The sequence below is a fragment of the Drosophila mojavensis genome, unplaced genomic scaffold (genome assembly GCF_018153725.1).
Source record: "Drosophila mojavensis isolate 15081-1352.22 unplaced genomic scaffold, ASM1815372v1 contig_16, whole genome shotgun sequence".
Classification (NCBI taxonomy): domain Eukaryota; kingdom Metazoa; phylum Arthropoda; class Insecta; order Diptera; family Drosophilidae; genus Drosophila; species Drosophila mojavensis.
In genome coordinates this window covers 10,714,908-10,740,278 of record NW_025318693.1, presented here as the reverse complement: position 1 = coordinate 10,740,278, position 25,371 = coordinate 10,714,908, and the positions used below count along the sequence as shown (strand labels likewise).

Below are 25,371 nucleotides of genomic sequence, written 5' to 3'. Positions count from 1 at the left end.
TTAAAGTGTTAGGCGGAAAGAGATAATCGAGTAGCTTATTACCTTTGCTAGGCAATTAAAAATCTATATTGACCCAATCAGACACACAAATAAACAATTATTAGAAATATTCACTTGTAACGTTTCAAATAGTTGTATTCCGACTATGTTTATATAAAAACTCGTATAAGTGAACTCCAATCTTAAGCTTATTCGTTCTCCTGGGAGCGCAGGCGACCGTTGGGGTTTGTTAGACGCACCGACAATTGCTTGGCGCGCTCAACGATTTCCTTGCGTTTCTTTGAAGAGACACCATGGGCGATCTCACCGCAGTAGACACGATTCTGCATCAGCAGCACCTCCAATTCGCGCACATTGTGTACGAGGAATTTCTTGAAGCCAGTGGGCAGCATGTGGCGGGTGCGCTTGTTGGAACCGTAACCAATGTTGGGCATCAGATATTGGCCCTTGAAGCGACGACGTACTCTGTTGTCGATACCCTTGGGCTTGCGCCATTTGTGCTGCAATGCATATGAGTAAATTTTAGTATTGAAAATTCTTTGCTTATATTTCATATTGAACTTACCGACAACTTGGCATATCGATCCGACTGGTGACGGATGAAGTGCTTGGTGCGCTTCTTAACGATCTTGGGCCGGTATGCTGGGCGAATGGTCATTTTGGAGCTGTAATTAAAAAACAAATCCTTATTAGCATTTGGTTCTTTTGAATGTCAACAAAACTTTGTCTTGAGTGCACACTAGAATCACTTTATCCGATTGCAATTTTAGCATCTTGCACATTTGCAACTATTCAGTAAATGATTTGTTTCAAAATAAAGCAACACTTTATGGTGATGTTTAAGAAATTTATAGATTTTAAGAATTATACGAACCGCTTATATGCTAAGAGCACGTCAAAAAGAGAGAAAAAAGACGTGAAGTTGGTCGCGCTTGACAGTTGTCAGAGCTGACAGTGCCAATAGAACTGCCAACTGATGTTTCCGTTTGAAATTCTGAACTTGTCATACAGGATTGACCGGCTATCTGATATATGATATGATATGATATTCATAAATTGAAATATTTATTAAGCCGATTTGTTAAAAATTATTCAAAATTCATTTATGAATCGTAAGACGTAGGCGTATGATTGTATGTTATACATATGTAGCCTGGGTAAAAAATAAATTTTGATTCTTCTAATATATTTTTCAATCTTGTATTTATTTATTTTATTTTGTTTAATCCGTTCAGTGTTTGAATATTTTACTGAAATTAAGAATGTTTGTCAAATTTGTGTATGATAAAGAATCGTATAGTTTCATGTACTCTTGAGCATTAAGCACATGCATATTTATCGAGCTATCGATAATATTATAGTACAAAAAAAGTGTTGTACTACCTGCGATCTCTGAAGTGTCTGTGAACTATTTATAAATATACGAGAATAGGAGTCCAACAATAAATCTTTCGTAATTAAGAATCGCATCATAAACTGTTATAACCGCTTATCAGTACGGTATGCCAATAATGATGTTACCGAAATAGTAATGTGCAAATTTCGATCACACTGCACGTTCGTTGTAATATAAAATTTAATTCATTATATAATTAAACGAACTCAATGTGAATGAAAAGACCAAAACAAAAAGAACAAACTGAACAGGAAGTGTGTGCAATTGAGGGCTACTACCATATACAATGGTAACAAGGTAGCATATGCGTACACGACGCATGCAACAAAAACGGCAACGGCAGCAACATGAAAGTCGATGGCGTTCTGGATAAGGATGACAGCGTGATAGCCAAGTCGGAGCCGGCGATAATAGCGACAGCAACAGCAACAGCAGCAGCTGCAGCAACAACAGCAACAGCATTAACCCCAGTGACAGCAACACTTGCTGTTCGTGCTAGCCATGAGAACATCTTTCTGGAGCGATTCTTTGGTGCCTTCCAATGGGAGGAGTTTGCATGCGGCTGTGGCTCGGCGTTTGTCAACATCTGCGTCACATATCCGATATACAAGCTCATATTCCGACAAATGTTGCATGGAGTGCCAGTCAGCTCGGCGATGTTGCAGCTACGTCACGAGGGTCTCGGATTTCTATACCGCGGCATGCTGCCGCCTTTGGCACAGAAGACCATATCGCTGTCCATAATGTTTGGCGTATTCGATGGCACGCGGAGATATCTGGTCGAAGATTATCGCTTAAATGATTACGGTGCCAAGGTGATTGCCGGCGTTGTCGCAGGCAGCGCGGAATCAATTTTATTGCCATTCGAACGCGTGCAGACGCTGTTGGCCGACTCAAAGTTCCATCGTTATTTCTCCAATACGCCGAACGCGTTTAGGTAAGCGAAAGTAAAGTTCTCTTCGATTCCGAGATAAATTATATAAATTTTTTGTAGATATGTTGTCACGAATTACGGTTTTCGGGAACTATACAGAGGCATTGAACCAGTATTTTGGCGCAACGGCTTATCGAATGCGTTGTTTTTCATGCTGCGTGAAGAGGCCAGCGTTCGTTTGCCGAAAAGGGCAAGTATCTAGAAAAGCTGCAAAATTGAAAAGAAATGAGCAGACTTGACTTGTGATCTAGATAATTGCTTTGGAAATTCCTGTAAAAATAGTTTAAAGTTCAAGATAAACTTGGATTGAGTAGAATTTACATTCAATTTTGCAGCTTTGCTTTACCTCCAACCTTCGCCGTTAAATAATTAATTTGATTTTCTTTTTACTTACAGAAATCGGTGTCGACCAGAACTGCACAAGAATTTATAGCTGGCGCCGTGATCGGTGCCAGCATTAGCACATTATTTTATCCTCTCAATGTGATTAAGGTGTCGCTGCAGAGCGAAATGGGACAATTAACTGAGGGCAGTTGGCATGCCTGCAAGAGGATCTATCGGGAGCGTGATAGTCGAATTGCTAACTTTTATCGGGGCTGTGCATTCAATACGGGTCGCTCCTTTATCAGCTGGGGCATTATGAATGCCGCATATGAGAACCTCAAGAAGTTGATGAGTCAGCGCGAGCTGAAGCCACAATCGACGGCCATGCAATGACGTTAAGCTATGTCTTACGTAAACTACAACTAAAACTAAAAATAAAATCTAGTTGAATAAGCTTAATGTATACACAAATGTTTCCTTCAGCCTTTAACTAGCAAATTTTTCGTTTTAAGTCGTGTGCTAAGTGGTTGTTTCTTTAGCATTGCGAGTGCCAAAGTTTTTTTTGGTCACTCAATATATGTAGCCAACCCGTAGATCTATAAATGTTTGACGTTTCATACACCATAACCACATATAAATGTATTTCATTTTCGCTTTGGTAATTTCATGGAGACTGTAAAAGCTGAATTTGTTAATTTAACTTTGAAAAACCAACGAAAGTGCAATGGCAGAGGCCAACAAATTTGTCAACAATTTGTCTGGCTAGGCGCGAGTACAATAAATGTGAGCATTTAATAAGCCCAAAATAAATAAATATTTAACTAGTTAAATTAAATAACTTGTATATACAGAAAATATTACGATGTAACCTAATTATGTTGTTATTGTATATACGACTTGCGTGATGTTTATGAAATTAATAAATTTATTCAATGTACTTGGAAAGGTGTATTGTTTTTCTGAATATATTTAAGGTTGGAAATTAAACTAAGAATTTAATTTGTTATGAATTATTTATTTTCTTCCTCTTTTCTAAAGCAAAGTTGAGTTTTACACTGAGTTTAAATTTAAACGTTACATTTTAGGGTAGGAACATGTCTCTATAGCTATATATAAGATTTCCCACCGAATAAGTAAAACACAAAAAATTAATTTATATTTCTCTAATATATTTCAGCATTTTCATAGAATTATCAGCACATTCTAAATACAATAAAAATAGTTAGGGTCTACAACTAATACAGAAATAAATATTTATATATTAATAATTATCAAATAAATTATTTACATTAAAAAAATTACCACACATATCACAAAAACTATTAAATCGAACTCTTTATTATAAGGAAACCTAACGTTTCTTAAGCGAGCTGCGATATCTCTGATAGAAATCCTCCATGGCTCTATATTCGGGCTCTAGGATATCGGGAATTTCCTTATCCAATGAGGCAAAGTAGATCATTTCAACTGAACAGCTGCCACGTAATTCTTGTTCGTATTCTCGCAGCTGCTGAAAGAATCCGGAATTGGGCCTCACTTGCGGCCGTATGGATTGAACGTGTGTGTAGGCCTCCCGGAGACTCATGCCCCCATACTTCATTAGGTAGGCCAAGCACAGCGAGGCGGAACGACTCACACCGGCGACGCAGTGTACCAGGGTACTGCCGCCACTGAGACGCACTTCCTCAATCAGATCGGCCACTTCATCAAAATGTGCTGCCAAATTCACGCCGGCTCGATCCTGTGCATTGATCCGCAGATACAACGGATTGCTTAAGCTGGAGAGTGGCGTATCTGGCAGCTCGGGCGCCACATTCACTACACAACTAATGCCCAGCTTGTCCAGGTGGGCGGGTACCACAGCCGCTGCGCCGCACAGGTAGAGCGAAGGTGTTAGCCTGGAAATGCCTGGATACGGCGTGTATTCCTCCAACTTTGTTTGACTGCAATAAAAATAAATAGATAAAAACTTTAAATTAAAAAATTTTAAAATATTTAGAAGCCGCTAATTGAAAATAATATTTATTTTTAATGTTATAAAGTCCAAAATTTACCTTTTTTAATATTGATTTTATCTATTGATTCTATCTATAAACATTTTTTTTAGATACAAAATGATTTATTTTATAAAATTTAATTGTCATATAATTAATAATATTCGGTAGATAGAAAAGCGATTTCCTTACCCAAGTATTCCCAAACAGTGTTCTATTTTGCTGAACATTTTTTTCACATTCTGATTTATTTCGGTACAAACTAGAGTCCATATTTAGTTCAGTGTGAATACCCGCAATAGCAGTATCAAACGCCATACCCACTTCTACGCCTGCCCATCTGCATTTGTATGTGTTATGCATCCCACCTGACCACAAAATAGATTTATTTTTAGCATATCCTACATAAAATCTTTAATAACAATTAGTCACTATATATGCTACATATACATTTATTTTTGCCCCTATTTTAGGTTTTGCAACTAATAGTTAAGTATTAAAAGCCTAAATATCAAGCAAGCTGTCAAAACCAAAAATATATTTCATCTTTTAGTCGTTCAAAATAATAAAACAAAAAACAAGAAAATTCTGCAAAGTTAAGACGTAAATAAAAAAGCGTATTAAAAAAATAAATACATATTTTTGAGTTGTTTAAACAAGAAAACAAATAGAATCTTAAATCAGTTCCTTCCCCTCCGATAAGCTTTTATGAATGGGCATTAGCGTCTCTTTTAGCATTATTGTTTTTGTTAAGCGTATTTATCTGGTTGATCTATTATATCTATATCTATGTACGTCATTGTTTTCTCAGCACCTACGTGGAATACTACACAATAATAAACATATGAAGACATTAAACATATGTCTCTCACCCTACCATATATTTTTTCCTGTATATATTTAAAAGAATTTTGTTTATAATTAGTTTGCCGAATGCGTTTTTATTTTGTTGCTTTGATAATGAGCAATATAAAAATAGAATTGATTTAAAAAAGGTGTTCAATAGGTAAAGGAGAGCGGGAGAGAAACAGAAACAGAGACAGCAACATTTAGGCATTACTGAAGTTCTACTAAGACTTTGCGGCTCAAGTCCCAAAATTGCTATAATCAATCAAGATATTTCTAAATTTTAATTCAAATTAGATTTATTATTTAAAAATGAGAAAAATCAACCATTTTTATAATAGTTTCTTATTGGTGACACCCTCTTTTGATTTGCATAAATATTATGTATATATAAATATACCAATATACAGATATACCAATCGGAGTATGATCATCAAATACTTGGCATCAACTTGGGCAATTCTTTGTTACCTTAAGTGATGACAACTTTGAGTTGACAGATTCATTTGAAACCAGAGAAAAAAAAAAAAAATACAAACAAAAATCAAGCATAACGGAATGTTAATGTAAAATAGAAACAGCAGCAACAACAAACGAATTTATTTATAGGTGCATTGGATATATTTTTGCCTGGCGACATTTCGTCGTCATTAAATAATAATCACAAATTCCTCTGGAACTTTGCCAAAATTAATCATCGGACACTTTCACTTTGACCGCACCACATTATGCTCATATATATATATATATATATATATATATATATATATATATATATATATATATATATATATATATATATATATATATAAATATATACGTATATATCTACAAAAATATTTTCAAATTTTGTTTACACCCTAGACTCAATGAAAATGTGTAAACTGGGTATATACGGAGCGTATAAGAATGCGTATTTTATGTTATTCTAAATGCCTGATTGGGTTTAATGGGCGAACTGATCTACAGTTTTCTGTGGGCTCTGACTATCTCTGTGTTCGTACGTTCTATGAGTTCGATTACCTCAAAGTGTATAAGATCTTCAGGCTTTAGGCAAATTTGAGATGATCTCCTTAAACTAGAATGTCCAGCTCTTAAGATTTGTTATGGACATACAACTTTTCATGCGCTAAAACTATTTCTATAATGTTTTAGATAATCGATCGATTTCGAAATGTCCATAAACTCGAAAGTCCAGCTCTTTGGATTCAATATCATGGATATGTAATCTTTTTGGATACCTTTCAAAGTTAATTTTACTCTGTTTAGCTTATATATGTACATATATCAGGACTGGGTATCTACTAGTCCAGCTGACTCAAGTGCTCTTATGATTCGTTCTTTGCCGTGTGAAAATTACCAAAAAATATTTGCTTTCGAGCCCAAAAAACAAATGCAGCGCAAACAAATAACAATTTGTGATTTTATCTATAATTAAAAGAAAATTTATGTTTATGGCGAGCTAAAAAATATAACAATATTTATCCCGCTCAAAGTTGTTGACACTCTAATATATATATAGAATCATGTGATGACAAAGGGAAATGGGTTAATGTTATAATCTAGATTCTAGAACAAGTGCAGCCTTGTAGCCAGGCCACTTCCTAGAAAATCTCTATAAAATATGTAGAGCACAAAGGAATTTGGCATTTTGATAGACCACAATTATATTTATATACACAGATATATATGTTTTTACATATACCTAGGTAAATTTCAGCTTACAATGCGGATATCTGTGTGCATAAAATCATTTAGGCATTTCGAATTCAAGGTTGAAAATATTGCTGATTTTGTTTGCCAATTTTTTGCGTTGTTGTTTTGATTTTTTTTTTTTTTTTTTTTTTTGACAGGCAGCAGACAGAATAGAATAGACCTTCGTCTGACTCGATATGAAAAATGATGATTCCTCTACAATATTTAGGCAATTATTTTGTCCTTGAATTCGATTGTCAGAGTCAGGGCTGTCAATAATGAACGTGTGCACAAAATCATTTTTTATAAAATATTTGTCAAACATTTTTAAATATATTTAATGTATAATGTATTTGCAGGTTTGTCAGCTCTGCATTTGAAGTTATGTTTTAGCTCTGTTAGCGTTTTTATTGGCAGTTGAAGTTCAAATACATTTAAACAGTTTGAAAGACTGTTATATCTACAGTCTGGCAACTCTAACAGTAAGTAAATTCAAAAAGTCTTTAACTGCCATATAAAATAGGAATTTAAAAAATAGGAAAAAAAAAATTGATTTGATTTTTACTGTTTTTTGTGTGACTTATAATTTTAAAAGTACTTTTAGAATTCGCTTTTTTACATAGCGTCTTTCTGTATTTATCTAAAGCTATATATATAGCCTTCTTTTCATCGGTTTCCTATATTGAAATATATATTCATGAAATGCATTTCGTATAGATAGGGCACATCTGTAAAGGTATTTGGCATGGAATTTGGCACAAAGTATAGAAATAAAAATTTGGCACAATTTGAATGCAGCGGAAAATCTGACCATATGCTTCATTACACACACACACACATTAGAGCATTAATGCAGTTGAAGGTGTTTGCTTTCAAGTTGCTCACATTTTCCTGCTGTATTATTAAGTTTTTTATGTATATATATGTATGTTTAATATATATCTAGAGTTTTGCAAGCAAGCGTTTAAATTTAAGTAAACAAAATAAATAAATAAAAAAAAAAAATTAGTTCATATTGATATATAATATATATATTTATATATACGAGAAATTGAATTTGATTGTCATTTTCATTGCGTTTGGTTTGCCTTTGAATTTTTACATATATATAATAAAAATATATTAATAAAAAAAAAAAAAAAAAAAAAAAAAAAAAAATAGATTAATTTTACAAATTAAAAAATATTCTACAAAATATGTATATAAACTCTACAAATATTTAAAATGTTGCCCAAACTTGTGTCCAGTAATTTATAGCAAAAAGCCATAAATGGTATTTAGTCACGCATGCCCAAACCCAGTGCCTCATATAGCCACGTATATGAATATATGTATATAAATATATATATAATACATATGTGCACCTATGTCGAGCCCAATTATCACAGTTAAAAACTGAGAACTTTGCGTTGCCATGACATAAGCGCGACCTTGACTCGATTCGAATCGAATTTGCATTTTCGCTTTAAATTGAGTGCAGTGCAGTGCAGTGCAGGTAATGTTTGTATGGCTCACCTTTGGCACTCCTTGTCCTTATCATTGTCATTATTATTGAATACCGATTTCGATATGCTGTTAATGTCTTCCACAATGCTTCGCAATTTCTTTTGAGTATCTGCTGGCAGGCTTCCCGTCAAATTGGGATCCGTAATTAACTCTTGCATGTTTACGAGTCCGTTGCCCGATCAGACGCCACAAGATATAAAAATTCCACAAATTCCAGAACGAACGTATACAAAAATGAAACTATTTCGTATCTTGTGAATTTGTTTTTGTAGCAGCGTAAACACAATTTTTTTTTTTTTTTTTTTAAATAAATTTATCTATATATTACATATGTGTGTGCAAGTTTATATGATTTTTTATAGCGCTCGCCTCAGCTGTATTTTCTTTGACGACGAACAAAAGTCGACTGACTCATTGGGCGCTAACACGAAACAGACAATTCGAAATATTTTCAGTTGTTGTCGTGGTGGATTTGTCGGTGCGTAAGGTGTATTTAAGTGTACACGAATTTCTACCTGTAGATATATATAATATATAAATATACATTCCTCTGCTGCACCTCACGTTTTAATTCAATCTTTTTTTCCATTATATAAATTGTTAGAATTATATGGCATAACTCTTAAATTGTTAATATAAAAAAATAAAAACTCTTAATATATGTAAACTCTAAGTATACATTTTTAAAGTTTGATTATTAGTTTTTAGTATTTAGAATATACAGCCAAATACTTTAAAATTTAAACGGTTATTTTCAACTTTTGTTATTTGTTAACCATCAAGCATTTTATTTATTTTTATTATTTAAAACATTTATTAAAATTTATTGAGTTCAATTTAACATTAAATACAATTTAAAAAAAGAAACGTCTACTTCCTAAACATTTTTTAGCGCCTACTGTTAATAACAGTTGAGTAAATGTTAGATTGCTTAAATTGCTTTTAACGTCGCTGTTAACACAAGCAAAACAGCTGTTCAATGTTCGTGTACAGCCACAAGAAATTGTGAACGAGATAGAGAATATTGCTTGATAAGAAGAAGACCAAAGCGCGAGTTTCTTGTGCATGAGAGAAATAGCAGCAGACGCCAACAAGAGGCCGCAAACAATACTATTAATTTGTACAAATTTTATTTGATCAGAATCTTTATTTCATAATTAGAATGGGTAAGGAGAAAGCGGGCAAAACATTTAACATCGGCGATTTGGTATTCGCAAAAGTGAAGGGCTATCCAGCATGGCCAGCAAAAATAACAAAGTACCACAACAAAAAGTATAATGTTTACTTTTATGGTACCGGAGAGACCGCTAATATAAAAGTTGAAGATTTATTCACATATGTGGATAATAAGGAGAAGTTCGCTAATCCCAAGAATATGAAACGTGCAAAATTTAGCGATGCCATCGATCAAATTGAGAGCGCATTGCGAGGCGAGGACTCGGCGCCAATCGATTTGCCAAGCAGCGGCAACGATGATGGCAATGACAGCACCATGGAGTCGGTGCTAGATGTAACAACCGAATCTGCTGCCAGCACTACTACAGTGGATTCCGTGGCAGCTACGGATAGCACCGAGGCAACGCAGCCAATGCCGCCGAAAGCGCGTGGAGCGGCAGGAGGTGCGACAGCTGGTCGCAAGGCGAAGGCGGCACCAAAGCACGTGGATGGCGATACAGAGGATGGTAGCACCGATACATTGGAGACGCCGCCGCCAACAAAGAGACGTGCTCCACCAGAAGGCATTTCCGGCAAAAAGTCCGTAAAGAAATCGAAGCCAATGGCTGCGGTGACACCCATGCAGAAGCGTGCGCGGCACTCAAATGTGAGTAACAACCGTATACGTATAAATCGTACTTAGATTTATATATCAAATTGATTTTCTCCCTTGCAGGTCATACAGAATAATCTGCTTATGGTGTATATGCCTACGGCGAAATGTTTGGGCATCAATATGAACTACAATAAGCCCGACAGCTTTGAGAGTCCGGCTGCGGAACAAGCCTGGTTGGAGAAGTCACGCAAGGAGGCGATTGAGTTGAAATTGAAACTGGAGTCGGGACAAATCGATGCGGAATCAATGCCGGAACGTATTATCATTGAGCCAGTACGCAATGAAATACCCAAACAGGAGGCAGTGCGTTTCATCGAGGAGCTCATCGAGCAGGAGGATGCGTTGTTTATGGAACGTGATTTTATACAATTGTCGCAGCAGCTGCGCGAATGTCTGGGACTGCGGCGCGCCAATGTGGGCCGATGCCTGGAGATTTTGGAGCAGTTGAAGGACATTGAATTGAATAAATTGATGTTGCTGCGAAATCCGGAATGTGTGGACATAATGCGGCGGTTACGTCGCTATGTGGGTAACTTGGAACTATGGAAAATGGATATATCGGATGAGCTGGAGTTCAAAGAGAAGGCGCAAATCATACGTAAAGTCTCGACAGGCATATACGATGGCTTTAAGGCGGTATTCAATCCTGACAGCGAGCCGGAGGAGAACTTCTGGGTAGACTTTTGCGAAAAAGTTAAGATCTACAAGAACTATACGAAAAACATCAACGATAATCTGCGCGTCTCGATGAGCGAGAGTAGCTATCAGAATTTGGTCAAGAGCAAGGAGCAGGAGGAGGCCTCTTCCACGGATTTGGTCGAAAACTGAGAGCATCACCAGATCCCATCTAACAACTACTTAAGGTACATCACAATAATAGGATTCTATTAATTATTTAATTTCAATATATTCACCCCATTTATTTTTCAGTTAACTTTAAGCATAACAAAAATTCAATTCACACCTAAGCGTACAGATGAATGTGAGGCACCGATTACTACTCTAAACCCTTCTCAGAGCCATTGAAATTGACATTTGAATCAATTAAACTGGTTGCAATTAGTTTTTTTTTTTAATTTTAATTATAATTACATCATCGGGCGCTATCCTATAACAGTATGAACTACCACGTTTGAGAGAGCTGCATCAGCAATCCGTAAACAAACACACATTCGCACACATACACATTCGCACACATGCATACCCACGCACACACAGACACTATAAATACAATTGCATAGATTATTATGTTTAAATACACAATTATGAAAATATGTGTATAAATAAATAAACACTTGACGATATCTATTTGCTGTGTCTTGTCTGCGCGAAGTGATTGATGGATTGACGAAGGATGAGCTGAAACAGAGGCAGAGATTGAGCAGGGAAGCATATAATCGGAACAACAAATATATACATATGATTAACTAGATAATAGTGAGTTTATAAATACAATTATTTTCTTGATCGATTGATTGACAACGGAAATGGAGATCGAGCAGAGATAAGATGTGTATATATGACTAAAATTGTATTCAAAATTTTCTAATTGATTGAATGTTTTTTGAAAGATATAAAAGCATTATCAGAGCAATACTATATGTTCTTTATGAGAAGGTACAGTTTGTGGGATATACATATCCGCAAACTGGGGATAAACCTATATTAACTAAGGAATATAGAATATGGATATGGAATATTAATTGATAGCTATCAAACGTATTAGAATTATACAGATAATAGTTTAAGCATTCGCCGATCGCCCTTCAGTCCTAAAAGATTTCGCCAAATCAATTTAAAAATATTTAACTAAAAGCCCAAGTTTCTTAAACTGTCCCAATTTAGGTTTACCCAGTAAAATGTACATTAAATAAAATATTTTCGAAATTAAAGCTAGTATATTTGGTAATATTATTCAACATTAGATGTATATACATTTCCGTCGTTTACAATGTGCGCTGTACGTTAGTTCTGGCCAACTTCTGGCCGATTTCTTTGCTTCGGTATTCAGCCTCAGCCTTTGGTCGACTTTGCCTGGTTTGAGCCACACGCCTGGCACATCTCTGGCTCAGCTGCTTCTCGGACAGCTTTAATGTGGCCAACATGCGTTGTTTCATGCGCTTTATGCGTTGCTTCATTTTTGCTGTGATCGGAAAAAGTGGGTTAGCCTCATCGTTAGCTTGAGCTCTGCTCCGACTAAAGTGCTTCTCGTCGTCCGTCAGCGAGGCTTGTTTACTGCGCCGCACCTCCGCGCAATCTTTAATAATAATTTCTGGTGCGATGATACTAGTAAAATCATATTATATGCTATTATCTGTTTCCGGTTCCAGTGCTAAAGGGTCAGCATTCTGCCTAGCCGAATCGCTGTCCATTCGTTAGCAATTGGACTTTTATTATTGTTTACATAGCGCGAAAAGTGCGCAGCTGTGCGTTGAAACGAATGAAATTGGTATTTAGCAGTCTGCTTAAATTTCTGTTAATGGCTATTAATGTAAATAGAAACTGTTAATAGAAAAATTTGTAGATATGTATATTACATAGTCAGTTGAGAAAGCTCTATATATTAAAATATATATCATATTTATTAAATACGTATCCTTCACAAAAAATATTAACTTGTTCAGAGTCCTTACATTTAACCAAAATGATCGTCGTTTATTAAGAACATAGCTTAGCTTCTACCTGATAAATTCATACCAAAATATCATTTATCGAGCACTATCAATCTTTCTCCTTAACATCTCCAATTCCCTCGGGTAATATAGCAAACATGGCCTCCGATTCAGGCAAACAGGGCGAATCATAGATCTTGCAGATGCGCGTATCTCCCTTGCCCTTGCGCAGATATAGACGCGTCGTCGACGCATGCGCCATGATATGACCACCAATTGGTTTCTTTGCATCGGCCACAAACATTGATGCACCGCCATCCACTTGAGCTGTCACTTGATTCGTAATGACGACCGCAACGCCAAATTCATCGGCCAAGCGCTGCAACATGCGCAAAAATAATCCCAAATGATTTTGACGTGCAGCCAATTCTCCGCGGCCAATATACTCGGAGCGATATAGCGCCATTGCACTGTCCACGATGATTAAGGCGTATCTAAAAAGAAGATATCAATATATATATAATAAATATTTATATATATAAAACAAAAAATTTTACCTCGATTCAAACATCATGCCCGCTGCCATTTGAACCAGTTGCGTCTGCTGATCCGTATTGTGAGCCCGTGCACAGGCCACATTATCCAAGACAGCTGCCTCATCCATATTGTATCGTTGCGCAATTGCCGACAAGCGTTCTGGCCGGAATGTGCCTTCGGTATCGATGTACAAGGCTTTGCCTTCGCCCCCGTTCTGGCTGATGGGCAGCTGACAGGTAACGGCCAGCGTATGACAAATCTGGGTCTTTCCACAACGAAATTCACCAAAGATTTCCGTAATTGAACCCGTCTCAATGCCGCCGCCAAGCAGTTTATCCAGCTCTTTGGAGCCCGTTGTGAGCATCACAACTTCGGAGCGCATTTGATGAAAGGTGCGTGCGCTGGTAAAGCTTAAAGGTATAAGTTTTGACGCCTCCTTCATAATGTGATCCACCTTGGATTCGCCCAGACCTTTGATATTTAGCAACTGACGACGCGTCGCATATGTCACCGATTCCACTGTATGTAAACTGGCCTGCTGTAGTAGCTTAATATCTCTGGGATTGATATTGCTGCCCTGTAAAATTAGAGTCGACTATATATATGACGACAATATTCAACAATTTATTCGCTTGCCTGTAGCTTAAGTACGTCCAGTGGTCCTCCATCATCCTCTTCTTCATCCGAAACATCGGCTGTGGTGGCTGAGGCTAGGTCTGCCTGCTTCTGTGCCGTGCGTTGCTTTTGCTCCATTTCTATTAGTTTTTCGTACAAATAAACAGTATATCAATCTGTCTTTTGCTTTAATAAATGACTTTCAAAATTCTATAATGTTTGCTGCCAGATTCATAAAATATACGCGGGCTTAATTGTGAAATGTTATAAACATTTTTTGCCATTCACAAAACCGACGCAGCATCAGCTGTTTGCTAGTAAACGGAATCAAGTGTTGAAAAAGAAGAATAAGGGAACGTTGAGATAGAAACAAGTAGTCTAAATGAAAGCACTTACATAAATAGAAAAAAAAAAAAAAAAAATAAAAACAGCATTTATAACTCATTCGACAGCATTTCGATCAATTAAAAGTGGAACAGTAGCGGAAGATCTTCTGTTAAAGGTATATTAAATAGAAGTATGATTGGATATCATTACTTCGATGTGCGACTGTAAGTTGAATGCGGCAAATCAAAGTGAATTGTCACAGTTAACAGCACACGTGCATGTGTTGGTTTCACCAGTGTTATTTAACGCAACATTCTTTTTTTATTTATTTATTTATTTATTTTTTTTTTTTTTTTTAGGAAATTTCGGGATTTTGATAAGGTTGAGCTTACGCCAATTTATTTTCGGGGCTGCGTTTTGAACTCATTGGAGAAATTCTTTGGCGAAATTGGCGGCAAGACTAGTTTGGATATTGTAAAATTTAGCGTAGAACAGCGACGAGTTGTTTTCCGCGTGCCCGAGGAGTTCTATAAGCGCATCCATACTGTAATTACATTGATTGGGCATTACCAGGAAGTACCGTGTCATTTTCAAGTTCTGAAAACTTCTAAGACTCCGTTGGACTTCGAAAAGTATTTTATTGGAGAAGATAAAGGTGAAGAAGCGTAACGAGACAATAGTAAAGCATGGCGTTCTCGTATTGTAAAGTCTTCGGCAAAGATAAGGTGATCTTTGCCACCAAAGAGGATCATTCAACGCCCAGTACTGTTGAGTTGCCAGCACCAGAGCCGCCCCAGGGTCTCATCACAAAAGATGGCAAGATTAATTGGAGCTGCCCATGCCTGGGTGGCATGGCTACCGGACCATGCGGCGTTGACTTTCGAGAAGCTTTCTCATGTTTTCATTATAGCGAAGCGGAACCGAAAGGTTCTGATTGCTATGAGGCCTTCCGTAAGATGCAGGATTGTTTCCAGCAATACCCCACTGTTTATAATAAAGCCAATGGTGGAGATGATGACGACGATGCCCTTGGTGATGTTATGAGTTCCGATAGTAGCTCCAATATCAAAGATGTCGACGAATTAACTGGAGGAGCTGGTGCTGCGGCAGCCGCAACAGCAAGTGATACACACACAACAACCACAAATGCCGTGTCCAAAGTGGAATAAAATAAATCAATAAATAAAAAGTTAAACATAAAAATTATATACAATAGATAAATTGTTTAATTTCATATTATTTTACAATTACTTCCGTTAAATAACATCCTATCAGCTGTTAATTTTTTGTTTTGCTCTATAACAGCTGATTTGGTCCTTCGGGGAGCCGAGTTTCAAGTAAACCTTTGTGTTTATTTTGACCATAAACAAATTAAATCTTAAAGGAATTTATTAGGTTTAACTTTTGTATAATAATGCAGCAACTATTTCTAAATATTGTAATTATTTATCACTTTTTAAGATTATTAACATTGCGTTAAATATGTTAACATAAAGTATTTTTCTGGTATTTTCGAAAATTGTTAACAAAAACATATGCGATATGGGTAATTCTGGCCGTTTTCGTCGTGTAGTTATCGACAGGCCACCACAGGTAATCGACCGACCACCATAAGAAAAATAAGAAAAATAAGATATTATGAAAACCGTGACGAAAATGTTGTTATACGTATTGGTAAAATGCTTAATGTGCTAATAATTCTCAGATATGAAACGTTAAAACGTAAATTTAATATCAAATCTGTGCAAAATTTCAAAGTGCAATAGCTATTACGATTGCTGTGCAATTTGTTTGAGCTACAGGCCAACAAAATAAATCAAAACAAGTAAATAACCTTGTGTCTTGCAGTTCGAGCGCGCACCTAATCAGTAACAAAATAGAAAGTCAAATAACCAACAGCCGCCAGTGAAGTGAGTGTTGTGCATATTGCTTTCGAATAAATAGTTATATCTGTATATTATCGGCTATAAGTTATAGCATCCTAAATTTCACAATAGTGTATTTTGTTAAAGTCATTTACAGTGCATTAAAAAGTTTCGTGCTGCACAGTGACACAAATACATACGCGACACACACAAGCGCACAAATACAATAAAATATACGTATATACGCAGTTACGTATTGGTGTGCATAAGAAAGACGTGCGGAGAGGAATTCGAAAATATACAAAGTACTTCCACTTCAATAATTTTTTTTTTTTAATTTATAAAGAATATAACGAAGAGTCTCAACTTTAAAAATTTAATTAACAGGAAAAGCAACAACAAAAACAACAAAATCAGTGATTTGCAATAATAATAATAAAAAAAAAAAAATAGTAAGATTAAAGATTTAACAGCGAACCGTAGATTTGAATATTTGAATGCTGCTTAGGCTTCAACATTTTGTAGAAAATGGTCTCGTTAATTGATACAATCGATGCGGCAGCGGAGGCTCAAAAGCAACGGAGCGCCGCTGCCGCTGCTACAGCAACGTCGACTGTCAGCGCTGGAGCCAAGTCACCGACCGCTGCTGCTGCTGGCGGTGTTGTTGCTTCAGCAGCAGCAGCAGGTATTGCCTTGACCGCAAGCGGCAAGCCTAAGGAGAAACGAAGGTGAGTTATGGTCACCCCAATAGTTGGACTAATTTTGTCAACTCTCTTACCCCTCACTAACAGCCAAATAAATAATCTAAGCTCCTGCCATGTGATCTGTCTGTCTGATGGGCTGTTGCCTATTGCATAAGCAATTTGCTTTCTTTTTTCTTCAGCTGCTGCTGCTGCTGCTGTTGCCGTTTGCTGCGTTGTCGTTAGCGTTAGCGTCAGCGTCAGAGTCGCGGTGTTGCTATCGTCGCTGTTGCTTCAATGACGTTAGCTGCGGATATGTTCAATAGGGTTGAGGGATTTAACTGTTCACAGTATTTGCACACCCTAATGCGCACCCCATTTGAATTTTTAGCATTAGATTGATGGAATCTATTTAGGGTTCATATTGCTGTAACAATAAGATTGTAATACTGTAAGACCTTCTAGAATTATCGTACCGGATCGAAATAATCTTCATAGATGTACATACAAGTATTATTAATTTTTTCATGTATACTTTATATATATAGTGAAAGCTTTTCTGATATGTCAAATGTATATATGAAGATCATCTCTTTATAATTCACACGTTTTCTTTAATTATTGATACTATGTGTAAATAGGTACATATATAAGAAAACCAGTAGGCATAACTTTGGACTCTGAAGTACTCAACTTAGAGATATCCTATATTCCTTGCTGACCTACCGTTCCTTTTCTTTTTTTTTCCTGTGGAAATAGATTTTTTTTGTTCGATCTTAATGAACCTACGAGTATGAATGAATCACAAAAATGTGCTAAATTTATTGGGATATATGTGGGAAGTACCCAACAAATGTTTCAATGCAGTTGAGCTGAATATACATATTTGTATAAAACAAAATGAATGAGTCCAGCTCTAAAATAACTTAAAGCTCTATTTCATTTGTAATTCATTGTGGAGGAATCTGCAAAAAGTATCTTAGCTTTGAAAAATATATCAAAGTTATGAAATAAGAGCTTTGAGATAAAAGAGCTGTTATTTCGTATACCTTTTGCTGTAGTGCTTATGCGTATGTGCAATGTATACAGGAAGTAAATGTTGTTCCAAGTGTGGAAGTATTTAAATATATATAATCAACAGTTATAAGTGCGCTAATCGCGAGTGCATTACCAAGCATACATATTAAGAAATGGAATGTTTTTTAATATTTTAATAAGTTAATATTTTAATAAGCCAAGATCGTCTCAGCTTCTTGTCCTGATCTGATCGTCAATATAAATACATTATGGGATGTGCCGCGCGGGTTAAATACATTTCCAAATAATGTATTTTCATAATTCTCATTTTCGTAAGTTCATTAGAATTGTATATGTAAATATGTATCTATTCTTAATTAAGGGAGCATTCTAATCCATATTTAATGCAAGACTTCCACCAACTTGTTGCACATTTTGCGAAATAATGCTCTTCAGCTGCGATAATCACTCACACATGCATGCATAATATATATTTACATAATACTTGAATATTTAGCATGTGCTGATGATTCAGTATATATATTCATATTTAGCCAATAGATTGACAAGAGGGTTGAGGCTATATTTCCTATACATGTAAGAAATCTAATTCGTAATCATTAATCACGCTTGACTTTTGGATTTGCGATAATTATACAACTTGAGCGAAGGTAGACAGTAAAAGAGAACGCGTTGACCGAGACCTTACCTTGAATGTCACAACAAATAAAACCCAGATGCAAATAAAAGAAATACTTAAAACCTCAAAGCAAACCCCGAAAAAATACAAATAACAAAACGAAAATTGCCAAATTATATTTACTAGTCCATCTACTGTGGATTGATTTTCTAAAGTGTTATTCTTCTTCTTTCCACAAGTTTCTTTCGTTTACGTACGGATATTGTAGCAATAACCTTCAGCAAAATTATATTCTGATTCATACTTATCAAAATTTCATCAAATATTGATAAACATTATTCGAGCTTTACAAGTAACGAATCATCCAGCCTTCAAATTAAATTTATCTTTATAAGATCAGGTTTATTTAATTATCCTTGATTGGTTTCGATGCGACCTGCCCATTTCAGGGCATTTCTGTTTATTCTATATTTAGACCGTTTTTTTTTTTTGCAGCCTGATTGCACTTTGGATTTCCTCTTTTCAGCTGGGGCTACGCATTCTTTTTGCGTGTGGTTTATTTTTAAAAATTAAACAAAAGAAGCAGCCGCAGCATAGAAGAAGAAAGAAAAACCTGTTGTTGTCAGCAGCAACGTAAACGCGTAACCAGTTTTGTTATTGTTTTGTTGTTGTCAGTTTTGTTTTATCAGTTTGTTTTGGTTTTGTTTTGCTTGTCACTTTTGATGCCCTGCAATTGTAGGCGTATGGAAAACACGTACATACTCTGGATTTACGGTAGTTTTACTAAACTGCCCCACGTAAAGGAAACTTGAGCTATTCATATATCATAAACTGTTTTCCATTGATTGCAGTTGATATGTGAAATTCGCATAGATTGGCCCGGGTGTTTGAGTTTTGGCAATGTATAGGATTAACCCGTACTTAGGTACTGAGTATCTACTGTTCGTTATTTCAACTTGTTGCTCTGTTTTGTTTTTATTTTGAAGTTTATTTTTGTTTGTCTGCCCTCTTTCGGCATCTTCTTGAGGCGTGTTAGCGACCTGCCCCTCGAGTAACGGCCACGCATTTACTTAAATCATTTACATTGTACGAAGCACATAAAATGTAAAATTTATCGCATTTTTTTTTTTTATATTTCATTTTAAATAATATTATAGTATGCAAGATTTGCATTAAATTGAAATATAACGTTTTGGCCTACGTGACTTCAGTTAGCTGCAAAGCGGTTCTGTGACAGTTCGAAGCAGCGAGGAAAAACGAAACCAAATGCTTAAACGACAGGCAGCCCGTTTTCCATGCTAAACTAGTTTCTGGCATTCATTTAATGTTCAGTTATCAATTGGTAGCTGATTTAGATAACTCTGAATGGACCATAAATGGAGATGGAAAAGAAGATCACGTGAACATACATAGCGATATATGTAGATATGTGACTATCACGCATAGGCACGCGCTCTACTAACTGCGCAGTTGACGCAGCGCCTGCGTGTGGGCTGCAAATTGGGCTAAATAAGATATTGTTGAACATACATATTTTCTTGACGGAATTTTGTCAAATTTTCGAGGATAATGATAGTCATATGTGTATATTTTCTAATCCTCCAGTCTATAATAGTTATGGAAATATTATTTAAAAACAATTTGTATCACATTCTTAATCGATAACAATATATAGTGCTTGGACAAGGACAAGGAACTTCAAAATTTAAAAAATCAGTTTTGAAATCGACCTTTTCGAAACATACCGGCGGACGGAGAGAATAATCCGAGTAAATCGACTCACTCTGATTAGGAATATGTATACAAAAAATAATGTTTGTTGATTATTTTGAAAGTGTTTGCAAATATATTTAAATAATGTGATAATGAATATTTTACTACATTTCAATTAATTTCTACAAATTTTAACTGCCTGCTGTGCTGTTTAGAGATTCCGAATAATTTTGTATACAATATATTAATAGACTTATATTCATTATCATGCCGCTCACGCTGTCATCACTAGTCACGACCTTGTTGTGCACTTGTCTGTTTGCACGATTTGATTTACTTCACTTTGCTAGACATCTTAGCCTCGATTAAAATTATATAAAAATGAAAAACAATTATTTAATAAAAATGCTTGCTCAGTCAAAATGGATTTATTTTATACAGATTATGGGAATTACACACAATTAAAAGTTACTAAAAATTATGCTGAATAATATACTAAAAACTATATTATTAAAGTACAATTGTTTATCAATTGAAAAGTTTAATTGCATTTCTGTTTAATTGTCATAATTAAGTTTAATTGACGCTTTTACTGTGACGTCTTGCTGGGAAAAGGTCGAGCTATTGTAATATGTATATTATATATATAACTTTATTTAGTATGAGAAAAATATTAAGTGAATATAAACTTACTATGTATAAATGTTTCAATAGTAATAAAAAATAAACATTTAAAAATAGCTTTTTAAAATATTTTGAATGAATAAAATTTGGAGTGTATATTTTTTTAAATATAAATACTAGCTTGTTTATAATAAACACATTTTCCATATATATATTCTTCACACGCATCATATACCCAGTGCTACCCTCTGATATTGTTTCATTGTTACTGATATCGAAATTGTGGAAAACAATATATAGAAATAGAAACTTTTGTGTATTTCAATAGCAATGCAAGGCAAACGCATAAAATTAACACAAGCTTGCGAGCACAATATGTTAAATATTTAAATGATATGCTTTATTGTTGTTGTTCAGGCTGATATTGTTGCTGTTGTTGTTGTTGCTGTTGCTGTTTCTGTTGTTTCTTTGCTGTTGTTTATGTGTTGTTGTTGCTGGCCGCGGCAGCCTCTGTCTGGCCACGACGACCTACTTTTTTGCGCAATCGAACTAAACTGTGACGACATTAACGCCAGGGGGCAACGGGCAAACGGGGTGTGTGTGTGTGTGTGTGTGTGGAGGTGTGATTGTGTTGTGCATGTGCGTGTATATATATGAGTATCTGAGCATGTATTCGTTTTGCATGGTGTGTGTGAGTGTGTGAGTTTGTGTGCCTGTATACCATATGCGTATGTTTTGTTGTATTTTCTTTTTATACCCTGAACCCATTTTCAATGGGAAATCAGGGTATAATGGTTTTGTTGAAATGTATGTAACAGGCAGAAGGAGGCGTGGCAGACCCCACAAAGTATATATATTCTTGATCAGGGCGACGAGCTGAGTTGATTTGGCCCTGTCCGTCTGTCTGTCCGTCTGTCCGTCCGTCCGTCTGTCCGTCTGTCCGTCTGTCCGTATGTATGAACGCGTCGATTTCAGAAGATATAAGAGCTAGAGACTTCAAAATTTTTTAAAAATGTTCGTAATTACAGCGCGCATATCAAGTTTATCATTAAAAATCGATAACTCATCCCGATCTTTTTTTTATCGATAAAAAACCTTATCGAAAACCAGTTATAAAATTATATCTTCTACACCTTTATTGCTAGAGTCTCCAAATTTTTAATGTATGCCTATATGCAATTTATACAATTTCGGTTTTTGTTAAAATTTACCCCCCACCCCTAAATTCACCCCCTCACCCTCACTTTTGTAAAAAGCGTATTTCAAATACTAGAGACTTGTGCTTTAGAATGTGCACACATTTTTACCATATGATTACGCTCTGAAAGTTTTATTAAGATTGTACGTCTAGAAATTAAATTATTCAACAAATAAATTCTTATAATATTGCCCACACTGCAGCGCAGCCCAAGCGCAGTCGCTGCTTACTGCGCAGTTAGCAGGCGCGTTCTAATACGTGCGTGTGTATGTTTCGAAAAGAAGTGCAGACTGATTAGAATATCAGCTTAGAGGGTTCAGGGTATCTCCTAGTCGAGCAGTCTCGACTAGAGCTTTCTTACTTGTTATTCATATAAAATACATATAGTTGTTGTTGTTGATGCTGCTACTGCTGCTGTTGTTGTTGTTGTTGCTGCTGTTGTTGTTGTCGTCGTCTTAAGGCCCGCCTGAGCCAAACAACTAATACACCGCTGTTGCTATGCAGCAGCCACTAACCGCAGCAGTTTCATGCGATTTTTCTTTCTCCCTGAACCCATTGGAAATATTTCAGCGGGGCATATTATTATTACTGAGTCATATGCAACGGGGAATAGTAAATGCTGCGCTTTGTACGACTTGTTGATCTTTTTTTGAACTTGATATATTAGAAAATTCATTTATTATATACCATTAAGATTATTGGATTAAAAACTAAACTAATGATGTAAATAAAGTACACTGAAACTCAAACCATTTGGTTAATTAATGGTTACTGTTAGATAAAGACCGATTGCAAATAATACATATACAACTTATAAGTTTGTGATTTAAATAATAAAATTTGTTTAAATCTATATTTAACTTGAGCTATTTATTCGTATTTTGAGAGTCTTCACAGCTAGAAATAGATTCTATAGAATATAAAAATATTTACTTTTTGGATAAAAGTCGCCTATTTGAGAAATTTCCAGAAAATATTTTGATATATGTAATGTTATATACTGTTATTCCTAGGCTCATTTTGCTGCCATATTCAATTGCTAAATAAATAAGAGTTAGCATATTTGAAACAGCTATTAGGCATGTCGTTTATGTGGGTATTTCCTAGTCGAGCAGACTTACATGCTCTATCTGTATTTCTTGTCTCTGCTCTTTGTTTTGGTTTTTTGGGCTGCCGATTTATTTTCACAATATGTAATAATTTTTATTTATTTTTTGTTTCTCTTTTTTTGTAATAAAACTGTTGCCTTATTTTATTTTGATATTGCGGCAGGGAAAGTAAATTTATTGAGCTTTTGGGCTTGTCAGGCGCATGTATTTAATATACAAGAAATATGTTCATAATTCTTTCGAGTTGCGCAAAAGCGTAGTTCGCTTGCAAATATAAATGGTTGTTGTTGTCGTTGTCGTTGTTGTTTCTGTATGTATTCCTATATGCTCGTACATGCATGGCCTGTTGATAGCACTTAATAACATGCGATCTTACTGAGCGAGCCATATGTGACCTCATTCGATAAAAAAGCCGAAAGATCGCCAACTCATGTAAGTTTCAGCTGAGGCGAGATTATTGTTAATATTAACTGATTGACACCCCAGGAATCTTAGTGTTTACTTAGTTGTTTTGTTGGTGCAATCTAGAAAATAAGTGAACAGCAGCTAAATAATTAATTATATTAAGTAGCTTATTGAGTTATTAACGTAGTTTTTTTTAAACATTTGTAAAGAGAGTAAATAGAGTAAATCTGTCTACCATATCTACTACTTTTGAATTGTGTTTTTTCATATGGATTTAAAGTTATTAAATTTATAGAAATGCTATCAGTTTATCAACAAATTAAATAGTTTTCGCTGCTTGTGTTTGTTTCTCAAGTTATTAGAATAGGTTCCATTGTCATATACCGTATTCTCTCATATTCCGTATTTGGTATACTGTATTCGATATACCATATTTCAGAGTCCATACTTCTCTCTCTATTTTATATAACATATACCATATTCCTACTTCTCTATTATGCAGGGTATTCTATTCCACAGTTACATTCTCTTAATTCCAATTTTATTACTAATCCAGATTCCATGAATCCCTAATTTGGTGTGATCAATATTCTGTTTTCTATAGTCTATTTTGAAGATAGTTATTCTATTTTCTAAAATTCATATTCCATTTTCTATATTCCATATTCTTCATTGCTTATTCGATATTCCATTTTTATACTTCTTATTCTATTTTCTATATTTCATATTCCATTTATATTATTCCCTTTTTCATTTTCTGTATTCCTATTCTGTATTGTAAGAATGTTTCCATTAGTATTCTGTACATTGTATTTCTTTTTTAACTTTTTCCAATTTTAGGTGTGTTTCGTAATTCCTATTATTGTCTCGATTACTTTGTACAATTCTTTATAATTGACCTAAATATCCACCAATAATAATACGTACTGTCTTACGGCATAGACTAGACGTAGATATAGACCAGCTGCTCGGTAATTATATAATGTACCCGCTTCTATCAGAGTTGGCGGTTATTTGGCACTCGTCAGTCAGTAATCGGCTTGTCGAGCGGATCACATCTAAAGGTACATTTACCGTTGCTTAATTGCTACCGAGTGCGTTCTTTACGGTTCGGCTCTTATCACATTTCACTTTCAGCCAAAAACAATGCAAATATTTGACGATATTATGTTTTATTATGTTATCAGAGCTGGCAACAGTGGCTGACATAAACGATGAGCCGGATTTGGCGTAACTATAGTTAACAGCCCTTTTTCTCGTTTTTTTTTTCTATCTGATTTGTAAACGTGTAGCTTTATTTAATGTATTCTGCTAGCAATTAGGAACAGCGCAATGACTGACTGCATAATACACGCTCAAATATTCTAATTGCCTGAAAATTGATAGAATGAACTGTTGCGGAGATCGAAAGTAATTCTCTGAGATAAACGTTACCGATTTCTAAAAGACTTCGATATATAAGTTTAAGTGAAATGGTCATTTAGAAAGAGCAATAGAACAATA

At 35.3% G+C, this 25,371-nt stretch overlaps 7 protein-coding genes across 9 annotated transcripts; 4 read left to right on the top strand and 3 right to left on the bottom strand.

Annotated features, from left to right (window-relative positions):
- Window positions 1-117: 117 nt before the first annotated feature.
- On the bottom strand, window positions 118-981 carry LOC6572769 (60S ribosomal protein L32). The gene is made up of 3 exons (XM_001998839.4): window positions 875-981; window positions 566-665; window positions 118-500 (listed from the first exon to the last, which is right to left on the bottom strand). Exons 2-3 carry the CDS (start codon window positions 656-658, stop codon window positions 189-191), a joined length of 405 nt encoding a protein of 134 aa, XP_001998875.1. The 5' UTR covers window positions 659-665; window positions 875-981; the 3' UTR covers window positions 118-188.
- Window positions 982-1,188: 207 nt separating this feature from the next.
- Window positions 1,189-3,117, top strand: LOC6572770 (mitochondrial nicotinamide adenine dinucleotide transporter SLC25A51). Its single transcript, XM_001998840.4, has 3 exons — window positions 1,189-2,333; window positions 2,391-2,520; window positions 2,727-3,117. Exons 1-3 carry the CDS (start codon window positions 1,744-1,746, stop codon window positions 3,045-3,047), a joined length of 1,041 nt encoding a protein of 346 aa, XP_001998876.1. The 5' UTR covers window positions 1,189-1,743; the 3' UTR covers window positions 3,048-3,117.
- Window positions 3,118-3,802: 685 nt separating this feature from the next.
- Window positions 3,803-9,110, bottom strand: LOC6572771 (dual specificity protein phosphatase 18). Of its 2 annotated transcripts, none has more exons than XM_001998841.4 (2): window positions 8,705-9,110; window positions 3,803-4,597 (listed from the first exon to the last, which is right to left on the bottom strand). In XM_001998841.4, exons 1-2 carry the CDS (start codon window positions 8,851-8,853, stop codon window positions 4,006-4,008), a joined length of 741 nt encoding a protein of 246 aa, XP_001998877.1. In that variant the 5' UTR covers window positions 8,854-9,110; the 3' UTR covers window positions 3,803-4,005. The 2 variants fall into 2 exon arrangements, with proteins under 2 accessions (XP_001998877.1, XP_043863142.1); XM_044007207.1 differs by lacking the exon at window positions 8,705-9,110 and adding an exon at window positions 4,841-5,028.
- Window positions 9,111-9,720: 610 nt separating this feature from the next.
- On the top strand, window positions 9,721-12,418 carry LOC6572772 (PC4 and SFRS1-interacting protein). The gene is made up of 3 exons (XM_001998842.4): window positions 9,721-10,517; window positions 10,587-11,389; window positions 11,457-12,418. Exons 1-2 carry the CDS (start codon window positions 9,858-9,860, stop codon window positions 11,352-11,354), a joined length of 1,428 nt encoding a protein of 475 aa, XP_001998878.1. The 5' UTR covers window positions 9,721-9,857; the 3' UTR covers window positions 11,355-11,389; window positions 11,457-12,418.
- A 671-nt stretch (window positions 12,419-13,089) lies between these two features.
- Window positions 13,090-14,580, bottom strand: LOC6572773 (DNA repair protein Rad51 homolog). Its single transcript, XM_001998843.4, has 3 exons — window positions 14,312-14,580; window positions 13,696-14,252; window positions 13,090-13,632 (listed from the first exon to the last, which is right to left on the bottom strand). The coding sequence occupies exons 1-3, from the start codon at window positions 14,426-14,428 to the stop codon at window positions 13,248-13,250; spliced, it is 1,059 nt and encodes a 352-aa protein (XP_001998879.2). The 5' UTR covers window positions 14,429-14,580; the 3' UTR covers window positions 13,090-13,247.
- Window positions 14,581-14,667: 87 nt separating this feature from the next.
- Window positions 14,668-15,683, top strand: LOC6572774. Of its 2 annotated transcripts, none has more exons than XM_001998844.3 (2): window positions 14,668-14,841; window positions 14,977-15,683. In XM_001998844.3, exons 1-2 carry the CDS (start codon window positions 14,810-14,812, stop codon window positions 15,284-15,286), a joined length of 342 nt encoding a protein of 113 aa, XP_001998880.1. In that variant the 5' UTR covers window positions 14,668-14,809; the 3' UTR covers window positions 15,287-15,683. The 2 variants fall into 2 exon arrangements, with proteins under 2 accessions (XP_001998880.1, XP_043863298.1); XM_044007363.1 differs by having other exon boundaries at window positions 14,816-14,899; window positions 14,977-15,286.
- LOC6572775 (mitochondrial intermembrane space import and assembly protein 40-B) lies at window positions 15,304-15,823 on the top strand. The gene has a single exon (XM_001998845.4). It carries the CDS (start codon window positions 15,304-15,306, stop codon window positions 15,784-15,786), a length of 483 nt encoding a protein of 160 aa, XP_001998881.1. The 3' UTR covers window positions 15,787-15,823.
- The last annotated feature ends 9,548 nt before the right edge of the window (window positions 15,824-25,371 follow it).